This window comes from Chionomys nivalis, chromosome 12 (genome assembly GCF_950005125.1).
Source record: "Chionomys nivalis chromosome 12, mChiNiv1.1, whole genome shotgun sequence".
NCBI classification, from domain to species: Eukaryota; Metazoa; Chordata; class Mammalia; order Rodentia; family Cricetidae; genus Chionomys; species Chionomys nivalis.
This window is the reverse complement of record NC_080097.1, coordinates 68728188-68743519: the sequence shown is the minus strand read 5'-3', so window position 1 is coordinate 68743519 and position 15332 is coordinate 68728188. Positions and strand designations below refer to the sequence as shown.

The window sequence follows — 15332 nt, the reverse complement described above, 5'->3', positions numbered from 1 at the left end:
ACATCCAGACTGCACGTCTCTTGGGGTGAAGACTCGGTTCATCTTTTCTTTCTCCATTCAAGCAGCCATGGCATGTCAGGCTTGCCGGCCTCCTTGATTGCGCAGAAGTAAATAAATGAATTATGTTGTTGGGGTTTGGGCTTCAGCACAAACACATGGTCTGCATTTATCCCCACAGTGAGAGGTCCACCAGCCACTCGATAGAAAAGAGTGAAATGATAATTCTTTTCTTTAGGCACTCTGGTGCCATATGGAATGTATATAAATCATATTTTTGTTTTAACAGTGGAGGCTTTGTTGATAGATAAACATGTGGTTTATCTAAAAAAAAGAGAGGATTGTGCTTTGAACAATCATTTAATGGCCACGGATGTGCCAAATAAAAATAAAAACATAATTTTGAAAGGAGCTGGCCTCATTCCCAAATCTGTAACAAGGAATTTCTCCTCAAGCAGAGAAGTTAAAGCCCGCCGATCTGTTTTGAGTTTAAGCTGTGCTCTACTCAACCCCACGACAAATGGAATCCTAGGCTAATGTGCTCTAATAAGACAAGACGTTACCTTTATGAATGACCTCATAGAGAAGAGGTTGGCAAGCATTGTGGAGAGGCCTTGAGCCAGACAGCTCTGGGCTATGAAACCCAACTTGAGCTCTGCGAGGCATATTGCGTCATCACCCTCTTTCCAATTCCAGCTGGGGATGTTGAGCAGATGCGCCTGTGGGAATAACAAGAGGAATGAGACCCTGTTCTGCTCCTTGTCTGAGTGTCTGAAAACTCTTCTGGGAACTGTTGCCCTGTCCAAGGACACTGGGTCATCCAAACTCATCCTTCCTTCCATGTGCCTCCGTCGGAGGCCAATGGCTAGGTTCTCTGCTTCTATTCAACAGACTGTGGCCTCTTGGCAACCTTGCTTCTACACTCAAGGTCCACATTTTCCCCTCAAGTTTGCTATTTAGCTAGAGTCAACCCAGACAAGATTTTTCTCTTGTGAGACACCCCAGCCCCCATTATTAAGAAGTCTAGTTAGCATTTTTTAAAAGTGGCTCTCAAGTAGCATGAGACTGCAGGATGTCTATGTGTCTGCATACTCTTGGATTTTTTCTGCCTTCTCAATATTCTAGATCAGTGACGCCCAAAACTTGAGTGGGTACCTGCATGCCCTGCATGTGTACAAGACCACAGGTTGCTGGCCCCACCCTGCATAGATCTGGGGTGGAGCTGGAGGACCTCCAGCTCTATATGTGAGAGGTAATGCCGCTTCTCTGGAGGTCACTGTGCAGAACCCATTCCCCTAAACCATCACAGCACAGAATCCTGCAGTCTCTCACAGATGGACTGTCCTATTCCACAGTTATGTCAGAACCAAGCCTGGAGTCCCAGAGGCATGCTAACACTAATCTTTGCCAGCGGCACACAGCAGAGAGTCATACATGACAGAGTGGGTGAAAAAGTTGAAACACAGGAAGTTCTCTAGTGTTTATTGATTAACAATAACAGCAGAAGATAGTTTCAAGGCTTAAATATCAGGGACAGTGCTTGTATTCAAAAATATCCATTATATAAATTTGAAACATGAAGGCAAATCTAAGAGAGAGTGTGTGTTAGAGAAAGAACTGGGCACAGCGCTTAAGTGTGTGGGTTACTGAAACCTCAATTAGAGACCATCGGATACATGAGACTGAAAACCAAAGTCTCCAGAGCAAAGGAAATGAACCTTTTATTCCATGTGAACAGGCCGCATTCATTCCACAGGATTTGATCCAGTCTTAGTAGTCAAAATTGAAGAGGGAAAATGATCAATTGAAAAATGACCAGAGAAAAATGATGAAGACAAGAGAGGGTGAGTGTTTTGTGAAAAGTCTTTTGAGAAACAGTAAAAATAGCCAAAAATCTCCAAGATTCAGGGGACACGATCCTTAGGGAGAGAGAGTAGTCATCATATCTGATGCCTCAGTTACTGCTATGTCAAGATTAGCTTTGCCCTACTCTGTGCTTGGAGCCAGGATAGGACCAGCCTGGCATATATTTAATGAAAGCAGAGGGGTTTGGCTTGTTTCACAAAGGAACTTTCTAAGGACGAAATGTGACTAATAAATGGAGATGGCTAGTTTAAACAACAGCAACAAAAGCACAAAGTCTTTATTCCTAAAACTTAGCATTTTTCCAATATGCTAGAGTAAATCACGTTTTGTACAGGAAGTTGACCCAGAGTTCTTCTAAGTCCCTGTACATGCCAAGTCTCTATAGCTCTGAAATTATATCTCCCTATGCATCAGCAAATGGAAGCAGCAAAAAAAAAAAGCCTTCCCTTCATCTTCAGAATGACAGAGGCCAGTTGCAAAAGAAGGAAGGAAGATCCCATTGTAGAAACAAAGAACAGAGACCAGGACTTCTCGCTCTGCTTGGAGAAACTCTACCCTTGTGAAATGTCTGCTTGCAAAATCTACCTCTGTAACAGTCTCCAATGCCGAGCCTGCAGTGGTTACTGCTGAAGAGACAACCGCTTGCTCCCTAAACAAAGTATGGTTAAAACAGGCCTGTGTGTGGGCCACAGAAGAGTGGGATTTGTGTGGAGTTGAGCACCACAGGGTCTTCTGCACATCCCACACAATGCTAACAGAAAGCTCCACCATCTTTCCCATTTCTCTCCCCATTCTTCCCTTGCTTATGACATCAGTTTTTCATTTTACTTTCCTGGCATGGTACAAAAGACCTTCACCCATGTGGAGAAATACTCATAGGAGAAGAATGATAAATGGCATCCAAGTGATGAACTTGTCTGTGACAAGAGATCCGGGTGGTCTAGTCCCGACAGAGACACCACATATCTTCCATGCCTTCTTCAAACAGTTGAAACCTTGCAGAAAGTCTGTCCTATCTCTATGTCATTCAAAATATGAAGCTCTGGCATGCAAGCCTTGGGTCTCTTGTGTTCTATGTAAAAGTCATGTTCGTGCCCAGCTTCCAGTGCCTCCTTTCTTGCCTGTATTTTCTTTAAAAAAAAAAAAATTTAATGATTTATGTAACTTTATTTTATGTGCATTGGTGTGAGGGTGTCAGATCTTGTGGAACTGCATTTTCACACAGTTGTGAGCTGCCATGTGGGTGCTGGGAATTGAACCCCGGTCCTCTGGAAGAGCAATAAGTGCTCTTAACCACTGAGCCATATCTCCAGCCCTCACTGTATTTTCTCTAGTCATGGGACAGGAAGTGAAGCTGAACTAGCAATGGCCAGGAGGGAAGGCTGTGTGCAAGAGGATATTGACCCAGGAACTAAAATTCTTTCTTTTTGGAAACTTCATCCTCTTCCATTTGAGGGAAGTTGAGTCTGGTGAACAAACAAAACAAAACAAAAAACCCAGCAGCATTTCCACACAGGAATCTGGAGACAAATTTCTTCTAATTTGGCAAAGAAAAAGGGCAGGTCCAACATTTATCACACATCCCTCCCCTGTTTATGCTACTGGAACACCCTTCATTCCCTGGAAAAGGACTATAAAATGTGCTGTCCGAGGAAGGTGGGAGGAATGAATTCTGGCTACACTTACTTCTCCTACCACACACTCAGCAGTAGAGAGATGCTGTGAAATACTTAAAGCAAAGAGTCTATGAGTGAAAAACCCGCAGTATTTGTAGCCTGCATCTTCAGTCGCTGACCACTGAAGGACCACATGCTAACAGCTTCATCCCCAGGGAGCTACTCTCTTAGGAGGAAGTGGAATCTTTGGAAGGTAGCCACTAGTAAAGGGTCTTTGAGTCATTGAGATCATTGCCTAGCAAAAAGCTAGCAGAACACCAGTCAGCCCTTTTTGATATGATGGCTATGAATTGACCCATTGCTTTCCACCAGTCTTCCCCCAAATGATGTGTTGCCTTAGCACAAGCCTAAGAGAGCAAGGCTAACTCATCAAGGCCCAAAGCTTTGTTGTTAGAATGACAGGAAGCTGCCTGTGATGACTGTCAGAATCTAGACTCATCTATGAGACAGGCCTCATGGCACGCCTGTGAGGGATTATCTTCATTCTGGCATTGAGGCTGAAAGACCCACACGCTCTGGGTGGCACCATTTCCTGGTTGGAATCCTGGACTCTGTAAGTGGGAAAAAGGGAACTGAGTAACTGTATGTATTCATCTCTGTACTTCCTGATGGTGGATGTTGACATAATCAGCTACTTCAGACTCCTGGAAGCTTGACCTCCTCTCTAGGATGCACTGAGCCTTGAGCTGTGAGCAGAAATAAAACCCTCGTTCATGTTGGTGCTTTTGTGAGAGTATCCTATCATAGGCACAGGAAAGTTATGAAGGCAATGATGAACACAATTATGTCCCACATGCAAGCAGAGACAATGGGGATGCTCAAAGAACTGGCATCTGTGCTGGAGACTTGGTTTCTTGAAAGAGACAAGGAGCTCTGGAAACAAAGCTACCAATACCAGGTGAGTTATTGGGAATGACACTTCCGTCCAACATGTCATGCATTGTCCTGTCTTCAGAGAGCTTTTCCCACACTGTCAGCCAGCACACTCTTTCATCTTCATTAAGAGAAGGCCAGTTTTTAAAGGTTCTCTTTGTAAATCATGGCCACTGTAAAGAGACCCATTTCGTAGAGTACCAATCTTCCCCTAGGAACCACAGCGTGGTTCTGTGAGCTACTGTCCCACTTAAATAGAAGGTGGCAGTTGGCTATGCTGTCCTAGTTTGCCGGCTGCTGAGTGACCATGGTTTGTGCTCGCCGGAGGTGATCTGTCTAGGACAGAGTTTTGACTTCCGCTAGTCTGAAGTTACACTGCGCAGCTAAAATGCACAGATGGCCCAATGAGGACTAAATGAGATAACGGATGTCAAGGCTCTTTTAAACCCATAAAACAGGACACAAATGTCTGTAATTATTATGATGACAAACTCAAGGCCAGCAGTTTCCCTGTATCCCTCTAGGCGCCAGAAGATCACCCTCGTTACATCACGGGGGGTTGACATTGTTTTTATTTCAAGCCTGCTGTCCAATTGTGGGAGCCACTACCCCCTCCAGAATATGTTCTCAGTGACATAGCTTTCACACAAGTATCGGGTCTTTCCTAAGTGCCTGTACAAGTGGGGGGAGTTCTATGTGCATCTCAGATGAGCGCAGGGAAAAAGTCACGAGAAGAAGAAAATGTTGGAAGAAAAGAAGAGCGTGTAAAAAGGGTAGGTCATCTTCAGCAGCCGCAAAATCATAAGGCAGCGTGAAAAACTGTCTACTAAAAATCTGCTAAGAATGACCTAAAGACGAGAGGATGCCCGTTCTAACAGGGGGATGGGAAGTAACAGAGGAAAATGTACTTTGTCAAAATTACTCTATCACTGTATCCTTACTAATCTAACAGTGTTCTGAAAATGATTTTTCCTGACCCAGAAACCCAAGGAGAGTGAGTGGGATGGTTCTAAACAAGATGGGTTTTAAGCAAATAGTCCTGGGCCTGTTGATGTCTTCATCACAGTGTCTGAATGATTGTATTGGAGAGTCTCTCCAAGATCTCTGGGTGGCTGTACTCATGTGAATACTGACCAGGTACCATCCGACTCTGAGGCCAATCAAGTTGCTTTGAGTTTGACAAGAACTACACAGCTGAAATCCTCTTTAATTTCTTGAAGATGCTACATCAGCACCCATTGGAAAGAGAAGAAAAGGAACTGACATCTCTTTCTAAACATACAACATTAATTTTCCTATTCAGTCTAAATTCAGCCAAAAATCTAAACAATCGCTTAAAGCACTCCCACACTAAATGAAATTTCAAATCACAAGTGAAAGAAGGAGTGTTCCTTGCAGCAGGAGCTGTCACCAGTCACAGCCTTGCTAATAAAATTCACCTCCACCTACAGAGGCTGCTGTCAAGAACTTCAGCAGTTGATGCCTGAGAGTTACCAACAGGCCCCTTTTCGCAATCTTGAGTATTCAGAGACAAAGAGAGGTGTCACCTTCGGTGTCCACCACCAAACCCACTGGCTGGAGAGTAACAAAATTTCCAATAGAGCCACCTGCCGAGGGCTGGGCAACGGTTGGCATTGGGCAGCAATTCCATGCAGTGGGCCAGTCACTGACAGCAGGACCCACTCAGCAATAGCCTCTGATGGGCCTCCACACAGCTAAATGGGCCAAAACTTGCCAGCAATTAAGAAATAATAGCATGGTGCTGGTGGCATTTGGCAGAATGGGGTTTTCTCTGGGACACCTGATGACTTGTTTTGTAGAGAATATGGCCTATAAGACGGGGCATGCTGTCACACATAACCCTGCAGGGAGTTATTTCTGTTCGGACAGGACACCTGGCCCCAGGTGCTGAGAAGCCTCCAGTCTCTAAGCTCCATTAAGAAGACAACTGGTACCATATCAAGTAGAACAAGATGCTACCTTCCCTCCTCCAAAGCTGTCTAGAGCTCAACCCCAAGCCAAGTGAAGGAGTGCTGCCTTTGATTAGACCTTTAGCTCTGCTTCAGCGAGAGGTGATTACAACAGCAGCACTAACTCTAACGTTTGAGTTCTTTCTAACCAGGCCCCATCGGAAGCTGCCACACTGGGAGCATTGCTTTAAGTATAAACTTTGGATAAACCACTACTTTCCCAAGTATAACTGGGGAGATTCCCATTCCGAATGTGAGGATAATGTCATGTTCTGCTTTCTTTACTCAGTTTGTATTATGTTCTTTCAAGTGCACTTGGCCACACAGAGAGAAATCCTACCAGTTATCTGGCACACTCTCAACACCTTCCTTGATCCGTCTCTAAGGACACAAAATCAGATTTTATCTTCACAGCTATCCTACCCTATAAGTAGCAGGAAGAGGGTTAATTACAGAGTCGTTATTCAATAGATATTGACTGAATGACTGCAGGACATAGAAATGCCAGTTGTTGGGACTTAGGTATGGACAGGATCTAAGAACATATCAATATTTCTGAAGCAAAATGTTCAATAGCTTTTTCTTGAATGAATGAATTACTCTAAGAGGCGACAAAGACACCTCCTCCTATTGACCCACCTCAAAAAATAAGTTGATGACCCTGAAGGAATGTCCTAGGAAGACACTTTAACTATTGCATATCTTTGCCAGACCTCAGGGTATGTGTACATGTGTCCTTACATGAATATGTTTGTGTGTCTATGGAGAGAGAGAAGATGCTAGCACCCGAGGTCTGAGGATGGCTCCAGGCCTGGAAGCTTACCACGTACCTTGTTATGATACTGCAGCATCTGAGTTATGATCCTGATTTTCGGGTGGTAGTTCTTTATGGAGATCACTCTGCAAAAGACAAAGCCAGAACTGAGCATGCTCTGTGGAACCCACAGAGTAGGATGAAGGAGTCGACTCACTAGGTAACCTTGGTCAAGCCAGCAACCAGGGCCATCCACGAGCTTGTGTCCAAAGAAAGAATGTGTTCTCACATTACCCTCCAGGACCATGGCAAACATCAGAGTAGGTGGAGTAGTGAAGTACACTTGATAGATGGAGGCTGGTGACCAGGACTCTAAGGCCAGACTTGTCTACAAAGCAAGTTCAAAGCTAGCCTGGGCTACATGAGAGTCTGCCTTAAAAACAAACACAAAGGACTCCTGTGACACGTAGGAGATAGACTGTGGACCTAAATGGACTGGAGATGGGAGTTTCTGATGTTCACGGACAGGTTCTGGAGGTCTGCAGTCCTCCACACCACATGTAAAAACCTCTGCTCTGTGTCCAGTTAACAACCTAAGACAATGACGACAACTCAAACAGGCCACCTGGGAAGTGGCTCTGATTTTCACATTCCCTTTAGACATTCGCATAAATGTGATTTTTTTTTTTTTTTTTTTTGATTTTGATTTTGGAGACAGGGTTTCTCTGTAGTTTTTGTCCTGGAACTAGCTCTTGTAGACCAGGCTGGCATAAATGTGATATTTAAGCAGAACTCTTGGGATATGATAGAGGACTCTGCCTTACACAGCATAACGATGACTTGACCACTGGTTCAAGTTAAACACCAGCACCCTAAACATACGGTTTATTGCCCTCTGTCCTTTACTGAGCCTGGATGACCCTACCCACCAAGCTTCCCCAGCATCCCCTCTCCTGTCAATCACACTGCAAAGGGAAGAAGGAAGGAGCCCTTGAATGGAAACACCTGGCTTCCAGCACAGCCATTGTGCTAATGAACTGGGTGACCCTGAGGAAATCCCCAGGCTCTCTGTTCCTGTCTTCTCATCTGGACACTGAGGGCAACCTCACCTGCTCTGTTTACTTCACAGGCTTGGTATGAGGAGCAAATGGGAGACCAGATGTTAAAATGCTTTGAAATCATTAAAGCCCTTCTCCACGTGTAAGTTATGGTTTTTGTCATTCCCAACCCTGTCAGGGGTGACATTGTACATTTCCTTCTGTGACAAGGAAGGCTAAAGAATGGAATTCCAGAGAAAGGGCCACCTCCTAAGCCTCCTCAGGAACGCAAGCTCAATTACCACAGCCGCCCCCATAAATTTCCCACCCCGCTCAGCGCTTCCCTTTGCCACGTTTTCTGCAAAACTGGAGAGAAGGAATCAGACAGCAGCTTCATCTGAGGAAACTGCAACCAAAGAAGTGGGGAGACGGCTCCTTAGAAAGCCGCTCTCTGCACACATTCACCCAGAGCTTTGCACCGGAAGGACCTCCTCTCAGTCTCGAGGGAGTGACATGTTGGCCTCTGCTTATAACTCGGGGCATTTGTCAGCCTCTGTCAGCCTCTGAGAGCCTCTCAGTTCCAGCCAGCTTTCTGCATTAGTTCGTTTCAAATGACTCTTTGACATTTTAATTTCAGAAACAGCAGATTGGTCTCATTAATCTAAGTAGGAATATACAAATAAAAGAAAAGCTGAAGCCACATTTAACCCTGACTTTCCCACTCCCGTTTGGATCTTTCTCCCAATCCTCCTTAGTAGATGGCTTACGTACATTCTGGAAGCCCTGTGTGCCTAGTGAGCTTTATACTGTGTCATTCCACCATTCTCCCTGACACCTATGTGTGCTCACATTAACCCTTCATCCTCAAAATTCAAGTAAAATATTTCAATTATGGGAAATGCCCATTTCAAAATTTCCACAAGTTTCTATTTTTCACCACTGAGGAAAAATAAAAGTATATATGCCAGGAACTTCTCTGAGGTCCAAAACATAAGCTTTGTGCTCCTGGTTTCTTTGTTTGTAATAAGGAAAAAGATGAAATCTTGTCCCTAGAAGAGCTATATTTTTAACACTAAAAATGGCAGGATAAAAAAAAAAACTGTCAAAGGGTTGAAATACTGCTTAGTTCAGAAATGACAAGGGACACATTCTAAACTGAAGCTGACCTGTGTGGTCGCTTTCCAGTGAGGCCTGTAAAGAGATGGGCTCAGGTGTGAAGCTAGTCCCCACTGCATCTTCTTGGCAGCCTGGCAAACCAAGTCTGACTAGAACGTGTGCACAAATTTCCTTAAAACATCTAACAGAGTCTACTGCCAAAGCAAAAGGACTGGAAAGAAAGACGCTCATGCCAGATGGTTTCTTCCAGACACAAGGTCCAGATACTGACAGGAAGACTGGATCAACCTAAATGCACTAGAGGAATTCTGTATGTACATGTAACTGGAGAACACTAATTAAAACGAAAAGAAAATATTCACAAGCATTGTGAAAATCCAAAGGCAACTTCCCGACTCTCACCTTGGGGTAAGTCCTTGAGTCCCAGGGAAGCAAGCTGCAATTAGCATTTGGGCTGTGTGTCTGGTACAAATGATGCCTGTTCACTGTTACGTGAGAGTTGTTGGAACTACAGCGGGAATGAAGCATTCCCTTAGTCCAGGCTCTCTAGAAAATTCCCTTTATTATCTTCCCCTACCTCAAGTGACTATTCTGCAGTTTATACCAGAGAAAAGACAGAATCTAAAAGGATTGTAGCTAAGGAGAGCAAAATGTTCAGATTTTTTTGGTCATTTTTCTACAGCCAGGATACGATGACAAGTTTGTGAGAGGAACAATAGCTAAAGAAATCTTTTCTTTTTCTGAAATGAGAGTAAGTTAAGGTCTTAGAGTAGGGTTAAAATTAGCCTTCGAGAGGCCTAGCCCATGGACAGATAAGGCATTAACTATTAGTGTTCTAGATTTTTTTTCCCTCCAGACCATGATCTATTTAAAAACAAACAAAGAAAACAAAACAAACATGAGGAGTGGTGAATTCAATCCATAAAGAATGAAAACATAATCTATATAATTCAGTCTCTCAGAGATCCATGCTAATATTAAAATCACTCATCTGAGGAAACTAAATTAACTAATCACTTTCAGAGCAATAATAACCTGATGCAGACAGGCTGGGGAAGTACTAACTAGGGGTTTCTTAGCCTCAGCTATTGGCATTTTGAGTCAGAGAGTTTTCTAGATGGGAGTGTGCTATACCAGATTCCAGCAAGACCACCTGCTTGCTGTTTCAAATGCAAGGATGTTGAAACATGTAGAAAAAAATACCTCCTGTAGGTATTTTAAGACCCTTCCCAGTAAAGACATCTTGGGTCCAATTCCTTTCAGATAACATAATTTAAAAAAAAATGAAAATTTAAGATTTTATGTGTATGAATCTCTGTGTGTAGATGTAGGTGTAAGCTCACTTGAAGACAGAAGTCAGCACTGAGTAATTTTACATGGGGACCACCTTGCCTTTTTAAAACAGGTCTCAGTGACCTGGAACTGAGTTAGGTTAGGGAGCTTGGCCGGTGAATCCCAGAGATCTGTTGCCTCTGACTCCTAAGGATTCAAATGTGCCTCAGTTTCTAGAATTGGTTCTGGGGTTCAGACTCATGTCATCACATTGCACAGGAGGCAGGCACTTCTCCAACTGAGCCATCTCCCCAGCCCTGTGCTCACGGCACTTTTATTCAGACCTGAACCTATTATTCATTTTCTAGTTCTTTCCCTAGGAACCTGAACTCCATGGGCAGTTCTGAGCAGCGGACACTGCTCTTCAGCTCTACCAACTCTGTACAGGAGTCATTGTTGGCCCGTGATGAAGGGAGGATGGTCCTCCGAGACAGTTCTGATGCCAGGAGTTACCTCATGATGTTGGAAGCGTCTTCTGCATCCGGGTCAGCGCAGTACTTATTGGCAAGGATCAGGCATGCATCTGCTGACTCTATCTGAGAGACCAAAGGAAAAAAATCATAACAAACACAAACATAAACAGACACACACAACCGCAGTCTCTCTGTGTTGATAGCATTTAGAGAACCTAGTGTTTTGCAAGGAAAGGGGAAAAAATCATGAAAAAAAATTATAGTTTTGTCAAAAGTGTAGGTGGCAGTTCAAGTCCTTGATACAGAACAAACATTCCAGCATGAACCTCAGTAATTCCGCACTTCATTTGCCCTAGCTGCTTACAGGCGTATTTGCCAAAGTCCTTAAATTCACCTAATGGAGCTGTTCAATCTCATTCCCACTTCCTATTTAAACTGTGTGCCATCATCTTAATTAACCAGGAAATAGAAGTTGGTGGGTTAAACCCCTTCCCTCAGGTTAGGACATGGACAAGAATAGTTGCAGATTCAGCATAGTAAACTGGACCATCCAGGGGCTGGAGAGACAATTCAGGGATTAAGAACACTTGTTGCTTTTGCAGAAACTAGATGTTCCATTACCAGCACCCACATGGTAGCTCACACCATTGAAAACTTCCAGGGCATCTGACTCCCTCTTCTCGTCTGTAGGCTTCAGGCAACAAGAAGTACACATACATGTATGCAGGGAAAACACTCATACATATAAATTTAAAATAAGTAAATCTTTTTTTAAAAAAATCCTTTATCAAACCTTATGTACATTTTTATTACATGGGTCCCAAGAAGAAACTGGAGCCTTAAATAGACCATGGTTCTGTGCTGTTTACTGTTCATTACTACTCAGGTATTCAAAAGACAAATAATTTATATAAATGAAATGATACTTTACAGATGGATCCAAAAGGCAACCTACTGACTTATCTTAATGTGAGCCAAAAGGAGGGTTGTTCCTTAGACAGACCGTGAGTTTGATGTGCTAATAATTGCTTGCATTTAAATTAGGCCTATGAACAAAAGCCATTTTCTCTGTTCTTATGACTTAGGTCATGTCTGGATAATATTAAGAGGAACTATCCTACATACGCATGAGAATTCACAAGCTGACCTGGGTCTGCAATTCTTCTGCTCAGAATGTTGTACTTACTCAACTGTTTCAGCATAGAACTGTTCAGCAGGAGGGCCATAGTTCTGTCCCCAATATGTCAAGCACTGTCTCTGGATTTCTTTAATAATATGAAGAATTCATACAAATCCTTCTAGATTTTCTATGTTTGCCACTACAGCAATTACAGAACTTCTTGGTGACCACAGTTAGCATTTAGGCTTCCGCAGGTTCACACAATATTAGTGAACTGCCACTGGCACACAAATGTTGAGCACACTTACTAAAGCTGTGTTAAATGAATTAAATAGCAAATGTCAGTTTACTGTGTCCCTTCCTTTTCTAAAGTCTCATTTGTACTTTATGAGAAGATGCCAATTCAAAAGGGCCCATGAAGAATATGGTTAACGTATTACCAAATGGTGCAGCGTCAATTTTTTTTTTTTTTTTTGGAAAAGGGAAGCACAGATGTTTTATAGCTTTGTGTAATTTTCTTTTCTAACATTTCTCTCAGATATAATTAATGGATTTGAAACCTATGCTGAGTTCAATTAGGTGGAAATTAATCATCTTTGCTGTTACATTGTGCATGGCTTTTTAGCCATTCAACATTATTTTTTTTATATTTATTTAGTATTAGAGAAAGTGGAGTATAGAAATCACCCACTGTTAAATTGGGTGGACCAGAGTTTGGGGTATACATGTTTAGTATTGTAAGAGTTCCTTGGTTAATTGTTCTCTTGATTAGCACAAAGTGTCCCTCTTCGTCTCTTCTGGTTAATTTTGGTTTCAAGTCTATTTTGTGGGATAGAAGGATATTGGTGCCTGTTTGTTTTCTGCACCCATCTGCTCAGGATGGTTTTTATATCCTGTCTCTTTAAAGAGGTGGTCATCTTTGAAGGTCAGACGAGTTTCATGTACACAACAGAAAGATGGCTTCTTTCTTAACCCATTCACATAACTTGTGTCCTTTGACTGAGGAAGTAGGGCCCATGTTTTATATTTCAAGTTATTATTGAAAGGTGTGTATTATTGCTATCAATTTGTTATTCTCCTTGCTGTTTGTGATCTTAGCCCTACATTGTGTTTCAGTAGCTGTAGCTTCATCGTTTCTTTTCCTAGTTTCGTGGAATTGTATGTGCGTGTGTGTGTGCGCGCGTGCGCATGTGTGTGTACATTAAAACGAGAGGACAATTTGTGGGAATTGGGTCTCTCCTTCCACCAAGTAGGTCCTGGAGTTTAAACCTAGGTCAACAGGCTTTGCAATGAGTGCCTTTACCCACTGAACCATGGGGATGAGACAGCCCCAACTTAACATTGGAGTCCTACTTTGGGAGTGGTTGGTTTAGAAGAAAAGAGGAAAGTTCTATATTAGGACAAACCTAATTGTGGAATACTTAGAGATGGTCTAGCGTGAGCAAGCAGAGCAAGGTCCTGGGGCCAACGAAAGAGGGTACTGGAGTTAGTAACATCTGAGTTATCTTGTTAATGACTTAGAAGATGACTCTTGGCTACTCTGGGAATCATGGCCCCAACCCTCATGAAAGAGTAAAGACATTTATTTATCCTTACCTTGACTCTGGCAAGATCGTGGGGATTGAGGACAGAACCCTGATAAAATTCCACCTGAGTAAAATGTCGCTTGAACAGGGCCTCAAGCTCAAGGTTAGGGGAGATGCTGCGTAGACAGAAAAGAAACAACTGTTAAAACAACGTAGTGGAAATCTCAGATTCTGTGGCTCCCTAGCTTTTAACTTCTACATAAAGACCTGAACAAAGGCCCTAACCTTCAGAGAAACCCCCTTCCCTGCAAGAAATAAAAGATTCATATTTAGGAGAAGTAAACTCCACTGAAAATCAAACCCAGAGGTCTCTGGCCTTACAAAAGTTGGAGTCTATATGGTAAAGTATCTTCCTCTTTGTTACCATTAGAAACGTCACAGCTATGATATCAGTGTGATTGGTCATTATTTATGTCAACTTGACTGGGCTACTTGGAAGGCCCAGATTAAGGTGATTTCCAGGTATGTTTATGAGGGTTCTTTTCTCACAAGATTCACCTTTGAATCTGTGAATTTTGGAAAGTGGACCTTCCTCCACATGAGTGGATACCAACCAAGCAAAGACCTAAAAGGAAAGGGCAGAGGAAGACCATAGCTGTCCCTTGCCTCCTGCATGCCTAGATGCACTATGACATCTTATCCCTTCCACTCTTCTCTGTGGACCAGGGTCTCACATCATTGACTCCCTTTGTTTCAGGCCTTTGAGCTTTAGACTCAGTCATAACACTAGTGGGGTTTTCAATTTGGAGAAGGTAGAGTATGGGACTTCCCAGCCACCAGAATTGAGTGAGAATTTGTCTTACCAAGAGTCTTTCTCTATATAGGATGTGTGTATCTGTAAGTCAACTGTATAACCTAATCAGGTTTTCTTTCACAATAATAGCTGACATTTATTGAATACTTCCTGCATGCCTAACTGGGCTCTGCACACTTCTCATGGATTGATTCATTTCATTCTTACAACAGTTCAAGGAGACAAGAGTATCTCCTCGCTTGGCCATAGACATGGAAGCTGAGACACAGGGAAATAACATGCTCAGCCAGTCAGTCCTTGGTTAAGTCAGGATTCAGATTAGAGATGTATTTGTCACTATGTCTATGAATTAAATGAAAATCCATTTACACAGCCTTGGGTATCATGTGAAATAACAGTGTTAATATGCCTCATATGCTGTGTGATATAGTTAATAACTATCAACTGGATGGGATGGAGAGTCACCTAGGAGACCAACCTCAGAGCATTTATGTGGAGGATTATCTGGATTGAGTTAAGTGAGGTGGATTCATTCTGAACATGGCGGCACCAGCTTTTAGGCTGGTACTAAACACGAAAGGAGAAAACAGACCGAGCCCCCGCACCCATGGCTCATCTGAATGCGGATGAGTGTGACCGGCTGCCTCACGCTCTCACTGCCACGCTTCCCGTGGAAACCTTGCTTTCTTTGAGTTATTTTGTCAGGCGTTTTGTCCCAGTGAAAAGTAACTCTGTCACCCTGCTTCTTCTCTTGTCTCACTTGGTCCCTCTGCTGCAGCGGTAAAGTATCCACAAAAATCACATCAGTTATCCCACTCCCTCACTGCAGATGCCCCTG

General features: G+C 43.0%; 1 protein-coding gene across 8 annotated transcripts in view; it reads right to left on the bottom strand.

Moving 5' to 3' along the window:
* Positions 1 to 15332, bottom strand: part of Kcnma1 (potassium calcium-activated channel subfamily M alpha 1) — a 740126-nt gene that overhangs the window by 201618 nt on the left and 523176 nt on the right. For all 8 annotated transcript variants that reach the window (XM_057786232.1, XM_057786233.1, XM_057786234.1 and 5 more), the window contains exons 11-14: positions 13751 to 13856; positions 11075 to 11157; positions 7213 to 7282; positions 561 to 716 (exon numbers count right to left, since the gene is read on the bottom strand). In XM_057786232.1, the coding sequence (XP_057642215.1) occupies positions 561 to 716; positions 7213 to 7282; positions 11075 to 11157; positions 13751 to 13856 (415 nt within the window). The remainder of the gene's footprint in view (positions 1 to 560; positions 717 to 7212; positions 7283 to 11074; positions 11158 to 13750; positions 13857 to 15332) is intronic.